Source organism: Balaenoptera ricei, chromosome 7 (assembly GCF_028023285.1).
Source record: "Balaenoptera ricei isolate mBalRic1 chromosome 7, mBalRic1.hap2, whole genome shotgun sequence".
Lineage (NCBI taxonomy): Eukaryota > Metazoa > Chordata > Mammalia > Artiodactyla > Balaenopteridae > Balaenoptera > Balaenoptera ricei.
Genome location: NC_082645.1, coordinates 707,841 through 724,122, shown reverse-complemented (window position 1 = coordinate 724,122; position 16,282 = coordinate 707,841). Strand labels below are relative to the sequence as shown.

At 37.5% G+C, this 16,282-nt stretch overlaps 1 protein-coding gene across 16 annotated transcripts in view; it reads left to right on the top strand.

Annotated features, from left to right (window-relative positions):
• R3HDM1 (R3H domain containing 1) overlaps positions 1 to 16,282 on the top strand; it is a 191,586-nt gene that overhangs the window by 164,364 nt on the left and 10,940 nt on the right. For all 16 annotated transcript variants that reach the window (XM_059927575.1, XM_059927587.1, XM_059927580.1 and 13 more), the window contains 2 exons: positions 12,527 to 12,630; positions 14,688 to 14,860. In XM_059927575.1, the coding sequence (XP_059783558.1) occupies positions 12,527 to 12,630; positions 14,688 to 14,860 (277 nt within the window). The remainder of the gene's footprint in view (positions 1 to 12,526; positions 12,631 to 14,687; positions 14,861 to 16,282) is intronic.

The following is a 16,282-nucleotide window of genomic DNA, read 5'->3' as shown; positions in this document are numbered from 1 at the left end:
AGAACATTTTTCTCTCCAGAAAAACAAACAAAAACCCTGAAGTAGAAGCAAACCAAGTGTCCATCAGCAGATAAATGGATAAATTAAATGTGGTGTACACATACAGTGGAATGTTATTCAGTCTTTAAAAGGAAGGAAATTCTGTCACATGCTACAACATGGATGAATCTTGAAGACATTATGTTGTGTGAAGTAAGCCAGTCAGAAAAGGACCAATACTGTGTAATTCTACTTATTTGAGTTACCTAGAGTCATCAAATGAATAGAATCAGAAAGTAGAATGGTGGTTGCCAGGGGCTGAGGAAAGGAGGAATGGGGAGTTGCCATTTAATGGGTACACTTTCAGTTATGCAAGATGAAGAGTTCTGGAGATGGATGGTGGTAATGATTGTCAAACGATGTGAATGTGTTTAATGGCAGTGAGCTATATGCTTAAAACAATTAAGTTGGCAAATTGTATGCTATGTGTACTTCATCACAGTTTTTAAAATTTTAATGTGAATATACTGATGAAGGGGAAAAAAAAGGAAACTCCGTACTCTTTAGCTATCACCCTTCAACCCCTCCACCACCACCATCATCTCCTAGCCACTAATCTACTTTCTGTCTCTGTAGTGTTCCCTGTTACGGACATTTCATATCAATGGAATTATGTGTAGTCTTTTGTGACTGGCTGCTTTCACTCAGCATAATGTTTTTAAGGTTCATCCATGTTGTATCATATTACCAGTAGGTTATTCCTTTTTATAGCTGAATAATACTCTGTGGTAGGGATATATCACATTGTGTTTATCCATTTGTTGGTTGATGGACATTTGGGTTGTTTCCACCTTTGACTACTATGAATAGTACTGCTGTAATTGTTAGTTTGTACATTTTTGTGTAGACATCTGTTTTCATTTCTGTTAGGTATATACCTAGGAGTGGAATCACTGGGTCATGTGGTAACTATGTTTAATCATTTGAGGAACTGCCACACTGTTTTCCAAAGCAACTGCAACGTTTTACATTTCCATAAGCAATGCATGAGTGATCTAATTTCTCCACATGCTTCTTTTTTTTTTATAAATTATTTATTTTGTTTATTTTTGGCTGCGTTGGGTCTTTGTTGCTGCACGCGGGCTTTCTCTAGTTGCGTCAAGCGAGGGCTACTCTTCGTCGCGGTGCACGTGCTTCTCATTGCAGTGGCTTCTCTTGTTGCAGAGCACGGGCTCTAGGTGTGCCGGCTTTGGTAGTTGTGGTGTGCGGGCTCCAGTAGTTGTGGTGTGCAGGCTCAGTAGTTGTGGCGCTCAGGTTCTAAAGCGCAGGCTCAGTAGTTGTGGTGCGTGGGCTTAGTTGCTCCGCGGAATGTGGGATCTTCCCGGGCCAGGGATCAAACCCGTGTCCCCTGCATTGGCAGGTGGATTCTTAACCACTGCGCCACCAGGGAAGTCCTCTCCACATCCTTTAATACTTGTTAATTATCTGACTTTTTAATTATAACCGTTCTAGTAGGTGTGAAGTAATATCTTGTGATTTTGATTTTGATTTTCCTGATGACTAATAATACTGAATATCTTTTCATGTGCTTATTAAGCCATTTGTATATTTTCCTTGGAGAAATGTATATTCAGATCCTTTGCTCAATTTAATTGGGTTGTGTGTCTTTTTATTGTTGAATTGTAAGAGTTCTTCATATATTCTGGTACAGGTCCCTTAACAGATATATAATGTGTAAATATTTTCTCTCTTTCTGTGGGTTGTCTTTTCACTTTCTTGATGCAGTCCTTTCAAGTACAAAAGTTTTTCACTTTGATGAAGTCCATTTTATCATTTTTTCTTTTGTTGCTCATGCTTTTGGTATCATATCAAGGAATTTGTTACCACGTCTGTGATCACAAAGATTTATGTCTATATCTTCTAAGAATGTTATAGTTTTAGGTCTGACATTTAAATCTTTGATCCATTTTTAGTTAATTTTTTATATGGTATGAGACAAGCATCCAACTTCATTGTTTTGCATGTAACTATTTAGTTTTTCCAGTGCTATTTGTTGAAAAGACTGTTCTTTCCCCATTGAATGGTCTTGGCACCCTTATTGAAAATCAGATGATCATAGATGTCTGGGTTTATTTCTGGACTGTCAGTGCTCTTCTACTAATCTGTTTATCCTTTGCCAGTGCCACACTGTATTGATGAAGTTTTGAAATCAGGATGTGTGAGTCCTCCAGTTTGGTTCTCTTATCAAGATTGTTTTGGCTATTCTGGGTCCATTGCAGTTCCATATGAATTTTGTAATCATTTTATCCATTTCTGCAAAGAAGTCAACTGGGATTCTGATGGAGATTGTGTCGAATCTGTAGATTAATTTGGAGAATTGGCATCTTGACTACGTTAATTCTTCCATTCCATGAACATGGGATGTTTTTCAATTATTTAGATCTTTAATTTCTTTCAACAATGTTTCTATAGATTTTAGAGTTAACTTTTTACTTGTTTTATTAAACTTATTCCTAAGTGTTTTCTTCTTTATGATGATACTATGAATGGAATTACTTTAATTTCATTTTGATTGTTCATTGGAAGTGTATAGAAATGCAGATTATTTTTTGTGTATTGATCCTGTATCCTACAACTTTGTTGAACTCATTTACTAGTTATAATACTTTTTAAATACATTTCTTGGGATTTTCCATATACATGATCTTGTCTTCTGTGAAGAAATTGTTTTATTTCTTCCTTTTCAATTTAGGTACCTTTTATTTCATTTTCTTGCCTCATTGCCCTGGCTAGAACCCTTAGTACACTGTTCCATACAAGTAGTGAGAGCTGACATCCTTGTCTTCTTCATGACCAGACAGCATTCAGTCTTCCACCTTAATAAAGATGTTAGTTGTGGGTTTTTCATAGGTACTCTGTATCATGTTGAAAAAAGATAATGTATTACATTAATTGGTTTTCAGATATTAAATGACCCTGGCATTCCTGGGATAAATCACACTTGGTCAGATTTTAGCATTTATATTCATAAGAGATACTGGTCTGTTGTTGTCTTGTGGTGTCTTTGTCTGGTTTTAGTATTAGGGTAATATAGAATGAGTTGGGAAGTGTTCTTTTCTGTTTTGGAAGAGTTTACGAAGAATTACTGTTAGTTCTTTAAATGTTCAATAGAATTCAGTGATGAAACCTTCTATGCAGGGGCGTGTGTGTGTGTGTAAGTTGTTTTATGATTACTTCTTCAATCTCTTCATTTGTTATAGATCCATTCTGATTATCTGTTTCTACTTGAGTTTGTTTCGGCAGTTGGTATATTTCTGGGAATTTGATCTATTTTCTTGGTATACAATTTTTCATACTATTTTATTATCCTTTTTATTTCTGTAGTCTAGTAATCTCCCCTCTTCATTTCTGATTCTGGTAATTTGAGTTTTCTCTCTTTTTTTCTTGGTCAAGTTAACAAAAAGTTGTCAATTTTGTTGATCTTTTCAGTGAACCAGCTTTTGGTTTTTATTGATTTTCCTCTTGTTTTTCTGTTCTCTATTTTGTTTATTCCCATTGTAATCTTTCCTATTTACTTCCTTTGGCTTGCTTTTGGCTTGGTGATCTGTCCCCCAGCCCTCCACCCAATGTCTTAAGATGGAAGTGTAGGTTATTGATCTGAGATCTTTCTTCTTTTTTAATACTGGCATTTACAGCTATAAGTTTCCCTCTAAGCACTGCTTTAGTGGCATTCCATAAGATTTGGCATGTTGTATCTTCATTTTCGTTCATCCCAAAGTATTTTCTGGTTTCTATTTTGATTTCTTCTTTGACCTATTGGTAACATAGTATTGTGGTGTTTAATTTCTACCTACTTGTGTGTGTCCCAAGTTTTTTCCTGCTGTTTATTTCTAATTCCATTGTGGTTGGAGAACATACTTTGTATTATTTCTATCCTTTTAAATTTACTGAGTTTCATTTTATGGCCCAGCATATGGTCTATCCGGGAGAATATTCCATGTACACTTGAAAAGATTGTATATTCTGTTATTGTTGGATGGAGTGTTCTGTAGATGTCTCTTAGGTCTAATTAGTTTATAGTGTTGTCCAGGTTTTCTGTTCCTTGTTGATCTGCTGTATTGTTGTTCTATTCATTATTGAAAGTGGAGTGTTGGGAATTCGCTGGCAGTCCAGTGGTTAGGACTCCCTGCTTTCACTGCCGTGGGCCTGGGTTCAATCCCTGGTCTGGGAACTAAGATCCCACAAGCCACACGGTGCGGCCAAAAAAAAGAAAGTGGAGTGTTGAAATCTCCAACTACTATCATTGAATTGTATATTTCTCCTTACATTCTTTTCAGTGTGTGTTTCGTGTATTTTGGTGCTCCTTTACTAGGAGCTCATATGTTTACAACTATTATATTTCCCTGACCCTTTTTCATTATGAAATGCTTTCTTTATCTCATACAGTTTTTGTTTTAAAATCTGTTTTGTCGGATATTAATATAGACATACCAGCTTTCTTGTGGTTACTGTTTGTGTGATATATCTTTTACCATCCTGTTATTTTCAGCCTTTGTGTCTCCTGTAGACAGCATATAGTTGGATCAGTTTTTATCCTGACAATCTCTGTCTTTTGATGGAATCATTTAATCCATTCACATTTAATGTTATTATTAATGTACTTGGCTTATGTCTGCCATTTTGCTTTTTGTTTTCTATCTCCTGTGTTTGTTTTTTTATTCTTCCTTTTCCTGCTTTCTCTTGCATTAAATGAATATTTCCTAATGTAGCATTTTAATTTCTTTCTTTCTTTTTTACTTTTCTAGAGGGTTTTTTGTTAGTGTTTTTCTAGGATTTACCATATATATCTTAACTTATCCAAGTCAGCTTCTGATTTACACTAGCTTAATTCTAGTGATATAAAGAAAAGTTACTCCTACGTAGCTCTATTCTCTTTCCCCCCTTTTTCTGGTATTCTTGTTATGCATATTATATTAATATTACAAACACAATACATTGTTATAACTATTACCTTACCATCAGTAGGCATTTCCTTAGCCCATACAGCTTTGTTCCCACCCGCATCCTTCGTGCTATTATTGGCAAATATGTTACATTTCTATATGTTATAGGCCCAACATTACATTATATACATATTATTTTATACACTTGCCTCTAAAATCAGAAGAAAAGAGGGAAAATATGCATTTCTACAGTCTTTCCAATTACATAATTACCGTTCTTGGTTGTATTAGTCTCCTCAGGCTGCCATAACCAAATGTCATAGACTGGGTGGCATAAACAACAGAAATTTATTTTCTCACTGTTCTGGAGACTGGAAATCCAAGATCAAGGTACCAGCAGGGTTGGTATCTGGTGAGGGCTCTCCCCTTGGTTTGCAGATGGCCACCTTCTCATTGTGGGCTCATTTGGCCTTTCTTCAGCCTGTGCAAGCAGAGGGAGAGCAAGTTCTCTGATGTCTTTTCTTAGAAGAGCACTAATCTCATTGGACCAGGGCTCCACCCACATGACATCATCTAACCTAGTTACCTCTTCATGATCCCATCTTCAAATACCATTACATTGAGGTTAGGGTTTCAACATATGAATTTGGGAGGGATGCAAGCATTCAGTCCATAATACTGTACTCTTTATCTTTTTGTGTTTGTTCTAATTAGTGCCTATTGTAAAGTGTGTCTGCCGTCAACAAATTCACAGTTTTTATTTACTAAGGAAGGTCTTAGTTTTGCCTTCATTTTGAAAAATAGCTTTGCTGGATATAGGAATCTTTGTTAACAGGTTTTTCCCTTGACCATTTTGAATATGTTTTCCCACTGCCTTCTGACCTTCATCTTGTCTGCTGGGAAGTTAGCTGTTAATCTTACTGGGGTTACATTATAAGTAACTAGTCATTTTTCTCTTGCTGTGTGTCTTTGACTTTCAGCATTTTTATGATGGTATCTCTTTGGATCTCTGCATTTATTCTGCTTAGAGTTTGTTGCGGTTTCTGGATGAGTAGATTATTGTTTTTCAATAAATTTGGGATGTTTTCAGCCATTATTTCTTGGAATGTCTTTTCTGCTGCTTTCTCTCCTCTCTGATAATCCCATTATACGTGTGTTGGTTTGTTTAACAACACCCCACATTTCTCTGAAGCTCCTTTTTCTGTGTTCCTTTTTCTCTCTGTTCTTTAACTTATATAATCTCTTTTAATCTGTCTTCCTGGACCAGGGCTCAAACCCGTGTACCCTGCATTGGCAGGCGGATTCCTAACCACCAGGGAAGTCCCAGTATTCTCTATTTGTTAATGCAACCTTGTCACCATTGCTTCTTTACTTCCTTATGCATGGTTTCCTTTGGTTTTGTGAACATGTCTATAATGGCTACTTTATGGCCTTTCTGATAAATGTGAAAAATCTGTTCTTTCTCACAGGCAGTTTCTGCTCCCTGCTTGTATCCAAAGTATGGGTTACACTTTGCTGTTTATTTTCATGCCTTGTAATTTTTTTTTTTAATTAGACATCTTAGATAATGTATTGTAGCAGGTCTGGTTATTGTTGTTCACTTGTTAATTTGTTTAGTGACTGACTGATTATTTTAATGAAGTCTGTTTAAACCTCCCACCACCAGCAAATGTTCAGCCTCTGATTTTTTTCCTCAAGCAGGGAAACCTATTTTTGGGTATTCTCATAGTCATCCTGGAATCACAGTGGTTTCGGTTGGACTCTGTTTCTCTTTTTCCTTGACAACATCCACTAACTGCTAGCTGATTACTCTGTTGTTTTCAATAATGCACTGACTCATAAATTGCTCTACAAAGTAATTCAATCAAAATCTGTCTCCTTTGAAGAAAAAGTTTCTGTAGTCAATATTTGATTTTTATTCTGACATAAGGAAGGCTCATTCCTGCTGTCTTTTTACCTGTTTCCCTCTTGCAAACTAGCAAGCCTACAGTTTAGCCTGAATCTTGAATCTCCTCCCAGTTGTCTTTACCACAATCATTACTGTTCCTGAAAGCACCTGTAGGCTTGAACTTCGTCCCACTCTGTTGCAATTAAAGACAGTTCTTTTGGGGCTTCCGTGGTGGTGCAGTGGTTAAGAATCTGCCTTTAATCCAGCAGTTCTATTTCTGGAAATCTATCTGGTTGAAATACCAGCACAAAGGTGCAAAGATAATGCTAAAGGTGTTTACTGCAGTATTATTTGTAATTAATAAAAGCTGGAGGGCTTCCCTGGTGGCGCAGTGGTTAAGAATCCGCCTGCCAATGCAGGGGACACGGGTTCTAGCCCTGGTCCGGGAAGATCCCACATGCTGCGGAGCAGCTAAGCCCGTGCGCCACAACTACTGAGCCTGCACTCTAGAGCCCACAAGCCACAACTACTGAAACCCGCGTGCCTAGAGCCTGTGCTCCACAACAAGAGAAGCCACCTCAATGAGAAGCCCACGCACCACAACGAAGAGTAGCCCCCGCTCACCGCAAGTAGAGAAAGCCCCCGCACAGCAGTGAAGACCCAACGCAGCCAAAAATAATAAATAAATAAATAAATAAATAAATAAATAAAATTTATTTAAAAAAAAAAAAGACAGTTCTTTGGAGAATACATTAGGTGCTGTTTTATAGCCTCTTTTCTCCCCGGAAAAATCTCTGAGCCAGGGCTCAGAAGCTGGGGATTTGGACAGTGATTAGCTTCTCTAAAAGTGACACCCTATCCTATGAGCTGAGCACTTGGTAGAGGGTGGGGAGACCACAGCCTAGGATCACTGGCTTACCTCTCCTAGTGTGAAAAATCACCACTTCAGGAGCTGGGGCAAGGGTGATCAGGCCAGGGCCCCAGTATTCTCTGCATATCACACCCACAGTAGATCCTCTGTTGTACAAGTGGAGGTTGGGCAGAAAGGAGTTCCCACCTCTCACCCTCATTCACCCCAGATTTAGCTTCAGCAACAGGTACCTAAGGGCAGGATGAGAAAGCTGACATGCCACTCCTCCTAGGAAGAAACCCTCCCTCTGGTGCTGTGGGGAGAGGGAGCTCTGTGTTCTTGGCTACAGCTGTCTGGAGTAGAGTCTGTACCTCACTAAACTGGGAGGGGCAGGAAGGAGTAGTATTGGTTCAAATACCAAACTCACTTTTCTTACTGAGTTTTCATACATGTTCTTGAATAGATGTTTCTAGTTTGCTCTTCATCCTTAGGATCATTTCCATAGGGTTTCAGTGGTTGCTTTTTTATAGCTTTCACCACTTTCAGTGGGGAGAGCAGATCGGTAAACTCATGCTGTTGTGCCAGAAGTCAGTCTCTAATTGGTGAAATTTGATTCAAAAAATAAGAAGTTATACTATTCTGGCATCCTGTCTTTTGAAATTAAATTTGAAAGATTTTATGAAGCTGTTTGAGGAATGGGATACCTGTTCTTCAGCTGTATCACACAGGCGTACAAGCATTGTCCTCAGTGCCAGTGACAATTTTATGGTCTCACAGACTTAATAAGCAGCTAAGTTATTGCTGAGAAGAGCACCTTAGGATCAGCTGTGCTAAAGCTAAAATTACTGTTTGGTGAATGTTTTCTACCACTTCAGTGAGCTACTGACGTGATATATCCGTTAGCTCTGCACTAACAGAGCTGCTTGATGATAACCGTTTACACTAGTGGGGTGGTTAGAATATGGCCCTTCTCAAACTCAGTCATTCTCCCAGGAGCACCACAGATATCTTTGTGGTTGATTGTGTTTGATAATAGCTACCCTTATATTTCTCAAGCCAAAGGCATCTTTTATGTGAAATGTGCAGCGCAGACCCTTGGGTCTCATTCAAGTGCTTGAAAAATACAAAGTTCGTTTTAAGGAAAATGTTAGCCCTTACTGCAAGTAATTCTACATCCTACCTATTTTCTAACAGGAAGTAATCCTCTCTTTAGGCAAGATTTCCCCCTCAGCTTCTCAGTTTCCTGGTAAAATTATGAACTGCGTTTCATGTCTTCTATCAAAGGACTAAATTCCTCTATAATTAACTACATGCTTTAAATTCATCATAGAATACAATTATGATGTGCCTGTAACCCAGCATCTGCCAGAGGCTTAAATGTTTGCTTCCTTTATCATCCTGGCAGAGTCTTATAATCCTCTGGGTTCACCGATTTGTCTTAGCTGCCAGGAAACACAAAGTAGATTTGGTTCTCAGTGAACACAACAGTCTTATCCCAAATGTCCCTACACCATTTCTGTTTTGCTTTTAAGTGTTTTCTTTTCTCTGTTTTTTAGTACACTCAGTTTTTTTTTAATCTTTCACATTGGAAATAGGTGAGCTATAAATGAATACTTCTAGGAATATAAACATTTAACCAGAAAGCCTAGAAAAATTGGCCATTTGCATGTAAGGGAAAACTCCAAATATTGTACAATAAAAGTTTTATTTGACATTTATTTTCATTAATTGAGCATATAGTTTGGTCAAATTCTAATTGGTTGAGGGTTTGTTTATATTGTCCTAGCTAGATATCCTCATCACAAAAATACATAAGGTAGAAGTCACCTTGAATTACAAAAAGCTTATAAGGCAGAAAGCTAATATTTTCTTCCGGAGACAGCAAACCTGACTGAAGTCTACCCCTCAAATGAATTGAAGGTGATTTATATTTCAGAAGATCAGTGTAATTGTCTTCACAGGGCATACTGTGACTTCTGAAGACTTCTGAAGGAGATTCAGATTATTAGTTGATATTAAATCCCTGATACAGCATTTAAAAGTTGAACTTTTCAGGCAGTTTTCATAGAGTATGTTTAGTGATTATAATTATTAAATGCACACGTGCATTTTTGGAAAATGCAAAAAGTATGAAGTATCAAGAATCAGCAATATACCCACAACCCTAAGTTGACTGCTACTGTCATGTTCATATTATTCTATCAATCTTTCTTCTTTTCGTATGTAGTTTTTTTGGTTTTTTAAAATAAGTTTATTTATGTATTTATTTATTTTTGGCTGTGTTGGGTGTTTGTTGCTGCGTGCAGGCTTTCTCTAGTTGCGGCGAGCGGGTCTACTCTTTGTTGCAGTGCACGGGCTTCTCATTGCGGTAGCTTCTGTTGTTGCAGAGCACGGGCTCTAGGCACATGGGCTTCAGTAGTTGTGGCACGCAGGCTCAGTTGCTGCATGGCATGAGGGATCTTCCCGGACCAGGGCTCAAACCCACGTCCCCTGCATTGGCAGGCGGATTCTTAACCACTGCGCCACCAGGGAAGTCTTCGTATGTAGTTTCAACATAGTTGTGATCCTATTGGATATTTTTTGTTCATGTGGTGTAGGGTTTTTCACATCATTAAAAATTTCTTTGTAAATATAATTTTTAATGTTTGATTTTATGAATATACAATAATTTATTTACCCTGGTGAGCAACTTGAATTCTTTATTTTTATAGGGTCTTTAGAGCGGGATTAATAGATCAAAAGATGTGACTGTTTTTAAGGTCCTTGGTACATTTTTTTAATGTTTTTGTTTGTTTGTTTTTAATAAATTTATTTTTGGCTGCATTGGGTCTTTGTTGCTGTGTGCGGGTTTTCTCTAGTTGCAGCGAGAGAAGGCTACTCTTCGTCGCGGTGCGCAGGCTTCTCATTGCAGTGGCTTCTCTTGTTGTGGAGCACGGGGTCTAGGCACGCGGACTTCAGTAGTTGTGGCACTCAGGCTCAGTAGTTGTGGCTCACGGGCTCCAGAGTGTAGGCTCAGTAGTTGTGGCGCTTGGGCTTAGTTGCTCTGAGGCATGTGGGATCCTCCCAGACCAGGGATCGAACCCATGTCCCCTGCATTGGCAGGCAGATTCTTCACCACTGCGCTACCAGGGAACACCCTATTTTTTTTTTTGGCTGCCTCTGGTCTTTGTTGTGGTGTGCAGGATCTTTTTTTTTTCTTTCTTTTTTTTTTTTTTTTTTTTTTTTGGTTGCAGTGCGCAGGCTCATTTTTGCAGCGTGTGGACTTCTCTCTAGCTGTGGCATGTGGGCTTCTTTCCAGTTGTGGTATGCGGGTTTTCTCTCTCTAGTTGTGGCATGCAGACTCCAGGGCACATAGGCTCTGTAGTTGTGGCACAAGGGCTCCAGAACACATGGGTTCTGTAGTTTACAGCACTTGGGCTCTCTCATTGAGGCGCGCGGGCTTAAGTTGCCCCACAGCATGTGGGATCTTAGCTCCCGGACCAGGGATCAAACCTACGTCCCCTACATTGGAAGGCGGATTCTCTACCACTGGACCACCAGGGAAGTCCCTACAGACATTTTTAAATACACGTAATTGTAAACAGAAGTGTACTGAACCCCCATGTACCTATCACTTAGCTTCTACATTTATCAACTAATGAATAATCTGTTTTCATTTAAACTTCTGTTTCATCCTCCTCCCATATTATTTTGAAATAAACCCAGGTATCATATTATTTCATTCACGAGTATTTCAGTATAGGTATCCCTAAAAGGTTTTTTTAAACCTACTTAACTTAATAGTACTATTTCACATTCTAAAAAATTTAACAGTTAATTTCTTAATTATATCTAATAACCAATTGGTCTTTGTATTACCAGCTACCTCACAAATACTGCTTATGTTTTCACACATTTGTCTTGTAGAGTGTCCCAGAGTCTGGATTTGACTGATTGTGTCATCATGGTGTTGTTTAACATGTCTCCCTATATTTTCTGTAATTCAGTACTTGGATCTAATGTAGTATTTTTGATGCAGTTATGTGAGATGTAAATGCAAAAAGTTGTTAAAGCTAGATTAAGAAATAAAATACCATGTAAAGAAAGTTAATTTAAATGATAAAAAAGGGTGGTAACAGGGTTTTATAATAAATTAAGATTCCTGATTCCTTGAGAATTCTCAGAAAGAATTCACAGTATTGCTGTATGATTTTCACTATTTTCTTGAAAGAAATTGCTAAATGGAGAAAACTTTAAAGACATATTATGACAAATCCCATATTAGTTTGATTCTCAAAGACTAACCATTGAAAAATACAGTAATAGCTTAATGGTTTTACAATAACAGCCTTCTATTTTTGTCAGTATTTCCGGTAGAATATGTCAGAATCATGGTCTGTTGTTTATTCCTTAAATAGTACCTTATGTCCTTAGCACATTTTTTAGGGAATAAAGTATTTTTTTCTGAGTCTCATCATTGTCTAACTGCATATTCTCTCTTCTAAAATATAGCTTAGTGAGCTCCAAATAAAGTACCTTTTTATCTTGTAAAATTAGTGAGTTATTTTTCTTCTTTTTAAAATAATTATTTGAACAGTACAAAAATCCTATTTAGAGTACGTTGTAAAAGAATAAGAGCAATGAAATCAGGAGTTATTTTTAAAAGTCTGTGTTATTGTCAAAAACAAAGTGATTTTTATCCAAAAAGTAATTATTTATAACTCTCAGTTTAGAAAAGAGTTAGTTTTGACTTTTACTAAGCTGACCTACTTGAAAAATAATTTTATTTAAATAAATTTATAGGACTGTTCATTCAAAGAATCTTTACAGTCATCTCCATCTCATTGTGCTGTGTTTTTGTGTTTGCTTGATTTTTTTCCCCCATAGCTCCTCAGTAAGTTACTTGCAACCTCCAGGATCAGAGCAAGTACAGTTGCCTCGAACTACTTCACCATGCAATTCCCAGCAGCTTCAAGGCCACCAGTGTGCAGGTATGAATAGACAATTGGAAAAAAAGAAGGCAATGGTCTGTCCATTTGAGAAATCAGTTCCTTGGACATTTCTAGAAAAAGGTTTTCAACTTGTTAGATGCTGAGATGTACCCAGAGTATGCAGGGCGCCATGAGCAATCAGAGCTAACAGGTTCCATCCACTTCCTCCTTCTCCCCTGCTACCACTGCCGCTGCTCTCCGATTCTCCTCCTCAGGCTCTCCTTCCTGCCTGCCTCATAAGTACTGATGTTCTCTGGGATACTTCCTCTCATTACTCTTCAGCTTCTTCCTCGGAAGGCCAACCACTTCCTCGGGTTTTTTTTGCCAGTGTCTCCCAAATTTTATTTCTGCCAAGACAAGACCACATAGCCAACTGCCTGCTGGACATTCCTACTCAGGGATGTGTCAGAGGCACTAGATTTAGTATTTCTCCCTCTTCCTGCCTCCCTTTCCTCACCTGTCTAGAGACCAATACAAATGGCAAAATTATAACTCTCTTCCGTTCTCCCCTTTCCCACTCAGCCTTCACCATTTCCTCAAAGCTGGTACCTTCTTTCCTTCCTCACTGCCTCTACTTTTGGTCAGTTCTTTTCATGTCTTCTTCACAGTAATTTCTCATGTGTTTTGCTTATTTCATGTTGCCCCCACGCCCAGCTTTCCTCCCCCACAACACATGCACACATATATACACAATTCAAGAATCACTGTCCTGAAACAGATGTCTCTTCGTGTCATTCCTCTGAATTAAAAATTTGCATAGATTCTCCATCTACACTCCCTAGCAATTAAGCCTTCTATTTATACATATATGCTCAAGTCATACAGAACTCTGTTTGTAGAATATACCATGCTCTTTCATGCCAAGGATACTTTTGTACCTGTTCTTCCCTCCGCCTGGAATGCCTCTCCGCCATCCAGTTTGCCAAAATCCTGCTTATCCTTGAAGTTTGACTCAGAAATCACCTCTTCTGCAAAGGCTTCCTCAGTCCTTAAAACAGAGTTTGTTTCTTCATTTTCTCTGCTTCCATAGTGTCTTAAACAATCCTTTATCATATTTTATTGTAATGATCTGTTGACATATGTAATCTCAAAGAAGCAGAGAAACAATAAATGATTATCAAATACATGAGTAACAGTGGCTGCATCAGCATGGGCTGCTGTGGCCAAGGAGAACCTGAGATGTTCCTAAGCAGTCAGCCCTTCTGTGGTGTGCCTAGCCAGGTCAGGGTGGTGCTATTTCTGGGGAATTGGAAACTACCATTACGATTACTGCAATGCAAACAGTGGCCCTGGGGGTGGGGCACAGGGCACCTTACCTTACACTGAAGTGGCGAGTGGCAGAGTTACATTCCTAATACTAGTAGTGCTGCAGTACCAGTGCCATGGCAGGAATAAATCAGATAAGAAGGTAGCTACTGTAGTCCACATGTACTGTAGAGCTAGCAGTGTTTGTACATGCATATGATTATTATAACTCTTTAAAGTCAGCCAAGGAGGTCTTCCTAGCCTTTTTCAGACGAGAAAATACAATAAAAGGAAACATAATTTCCCCAGAGTTATAGGACATTTCAGGGCACTGAAATTGTGCTTTCTGATTCCTATATCCCAAACTTTTTCCCACCGCATGAAACTGATTCACTCAAAAGACGACTTTTCTCTGTATGTCAAAATTTCTGTAGGATACTAATTTTTCCCAGAGTGTTCCTTTATGTATTTAGAATAATGCTCGTTTGAAAATGAATTTATTTTAAAAATTAAGCACTTTTATAGATCATATCGCAATTGTCCTACCCTATACTAGGTCTTGTTGTAGATAATTGGACTTTCCTGACTTACTATGTTTAGGATAAGTGAGATGTTTAGGTCTACAGAGTCAATTTCAATGTCTTTTTAAACACAGCACTTGTAGTATAAGCATTAGAGTTTAAATCTGGCTTGCATAAATAGCAGTAAAATTTTGTTCAGAGATGTAAAATTATTGCCATTATCTTGGTGTTTAAAGATACCAGCTATTTGCTAAAGTTTGCTAATTGCAGTGTCCTGATTCTGATTTTCAGCTGTGCCACCTCCACCAGCTGGTGGCGGAATGGTGATGATGCAGCTCAGTGTACCAAACAATCCACAATCTCGTGCCCATTCACCCCCACTGTGGAAACAAAGCAAATATTACTGTGATCACCAGAGAGGACAGAAGTGTGTGGAATTTAGCAGTATAGACAATATTGTTCAGGTAAGATGCTTCTTTTATTATAATTTTAAAACTTTCAATATTTAGTTACATAAGATTGACCAACCTATTAGGCTTGATGCCGAGTTTGAAATCTTCTCAAACAAATTAGTAAAGAAGTTTGAACATTCTCTATATCCAGACAATTTTTTTCAATATTTAAATATGTTTCCCAGCATTTGCATAATTTAATTTTTTTTTATTTAAAAATTCAGAAGATAAACTAGATCTGAAATTTGGTAAAGAAAATGAATTAAGCTGTTATCCTACCTTTCCCATATGAACTGTATTCTACTGTAGCCAGAAAGTTGATGAGGGAATGCTCTTCATCATAGAAGAAATACAATTAACAATTAATAAATTTAAAAGCAATGATAGAATTTAAAAATCACTATTTTGGAATCCTGTTAAAGTAATGAACAGGGAAACATCGTCAGCAAATGCCAGAAACATTAGGAAGAGATATATGGGGAACTTTAAAATGGGTAGATTAGGCAGACAGCACTTGAAGCAACTGTTCAATTGTAGCATCAATTAAATTGGGCCAACCAAACATTATTTGCTTCCTAATGTGGTTTAGAAGCATCACCTATGATATACTCTTGTCAAAAATATTGAACCTGGAAATTCCCTGGCAGGTCTAGTGGTTAGGACTCTGAGCCTCCATTGCTGGGGGCACAGGTTTGATCCCTGATCGGGGAACTAAGATCCCATAAGCCGTGCAGTGCAGGAAAAAAAAAAAAAAAATTGAACCTGAATCTAATCAAGCCTCTCTAAGTCTAGCTATTAATTTACAGAAAATAAAGGAAGAAAATATAAAGCAATTTATATGTACAGTGGAATATTTTATTGGATAAATTGGCCTATTTCTTTAACAAATAAATGGCATTTTTAAATGAAGGATGAATCTGTTGTAGATTAAAAGAGACTCAAGAGTTATAACAATCAGATGCAATATATGGGGATCTTCCTTGGATACTGAACAGCCAAAAGACATTTTGGTGCAAAAAGTGGACAGTTAAATATGTTAATTTTGTTAGTATGATAAAGGTGGGTTTTTTGTAATAGTTCTTATCTGTTAGATAGAAGTATTTATATACTGAAATATTTACAAGTGAAATGCTGTGATAATCTGAGATTTCCTTTAAATTGTCTAGTGAGAGAAAAAGCAGGGGATATCAGAATCAAAGCTGGATGATGAGTATATGGAAATTTGTTATACTCATCTATCCATGATAGTATATACTTTTATATACTTGAAAGTTTTTATATACTTCAAAGTTTGTTTACAACATTGAAAGGTTTTTAATTTTTTTTTAAAGACAAACTAAAAAAATTTGTCAATGTACATGACAAAATCATATCAAAATAAAAAAGGCAAAGGTCACTTATAGGCTAGCTCACAAACTATAAATGGCTAATGGC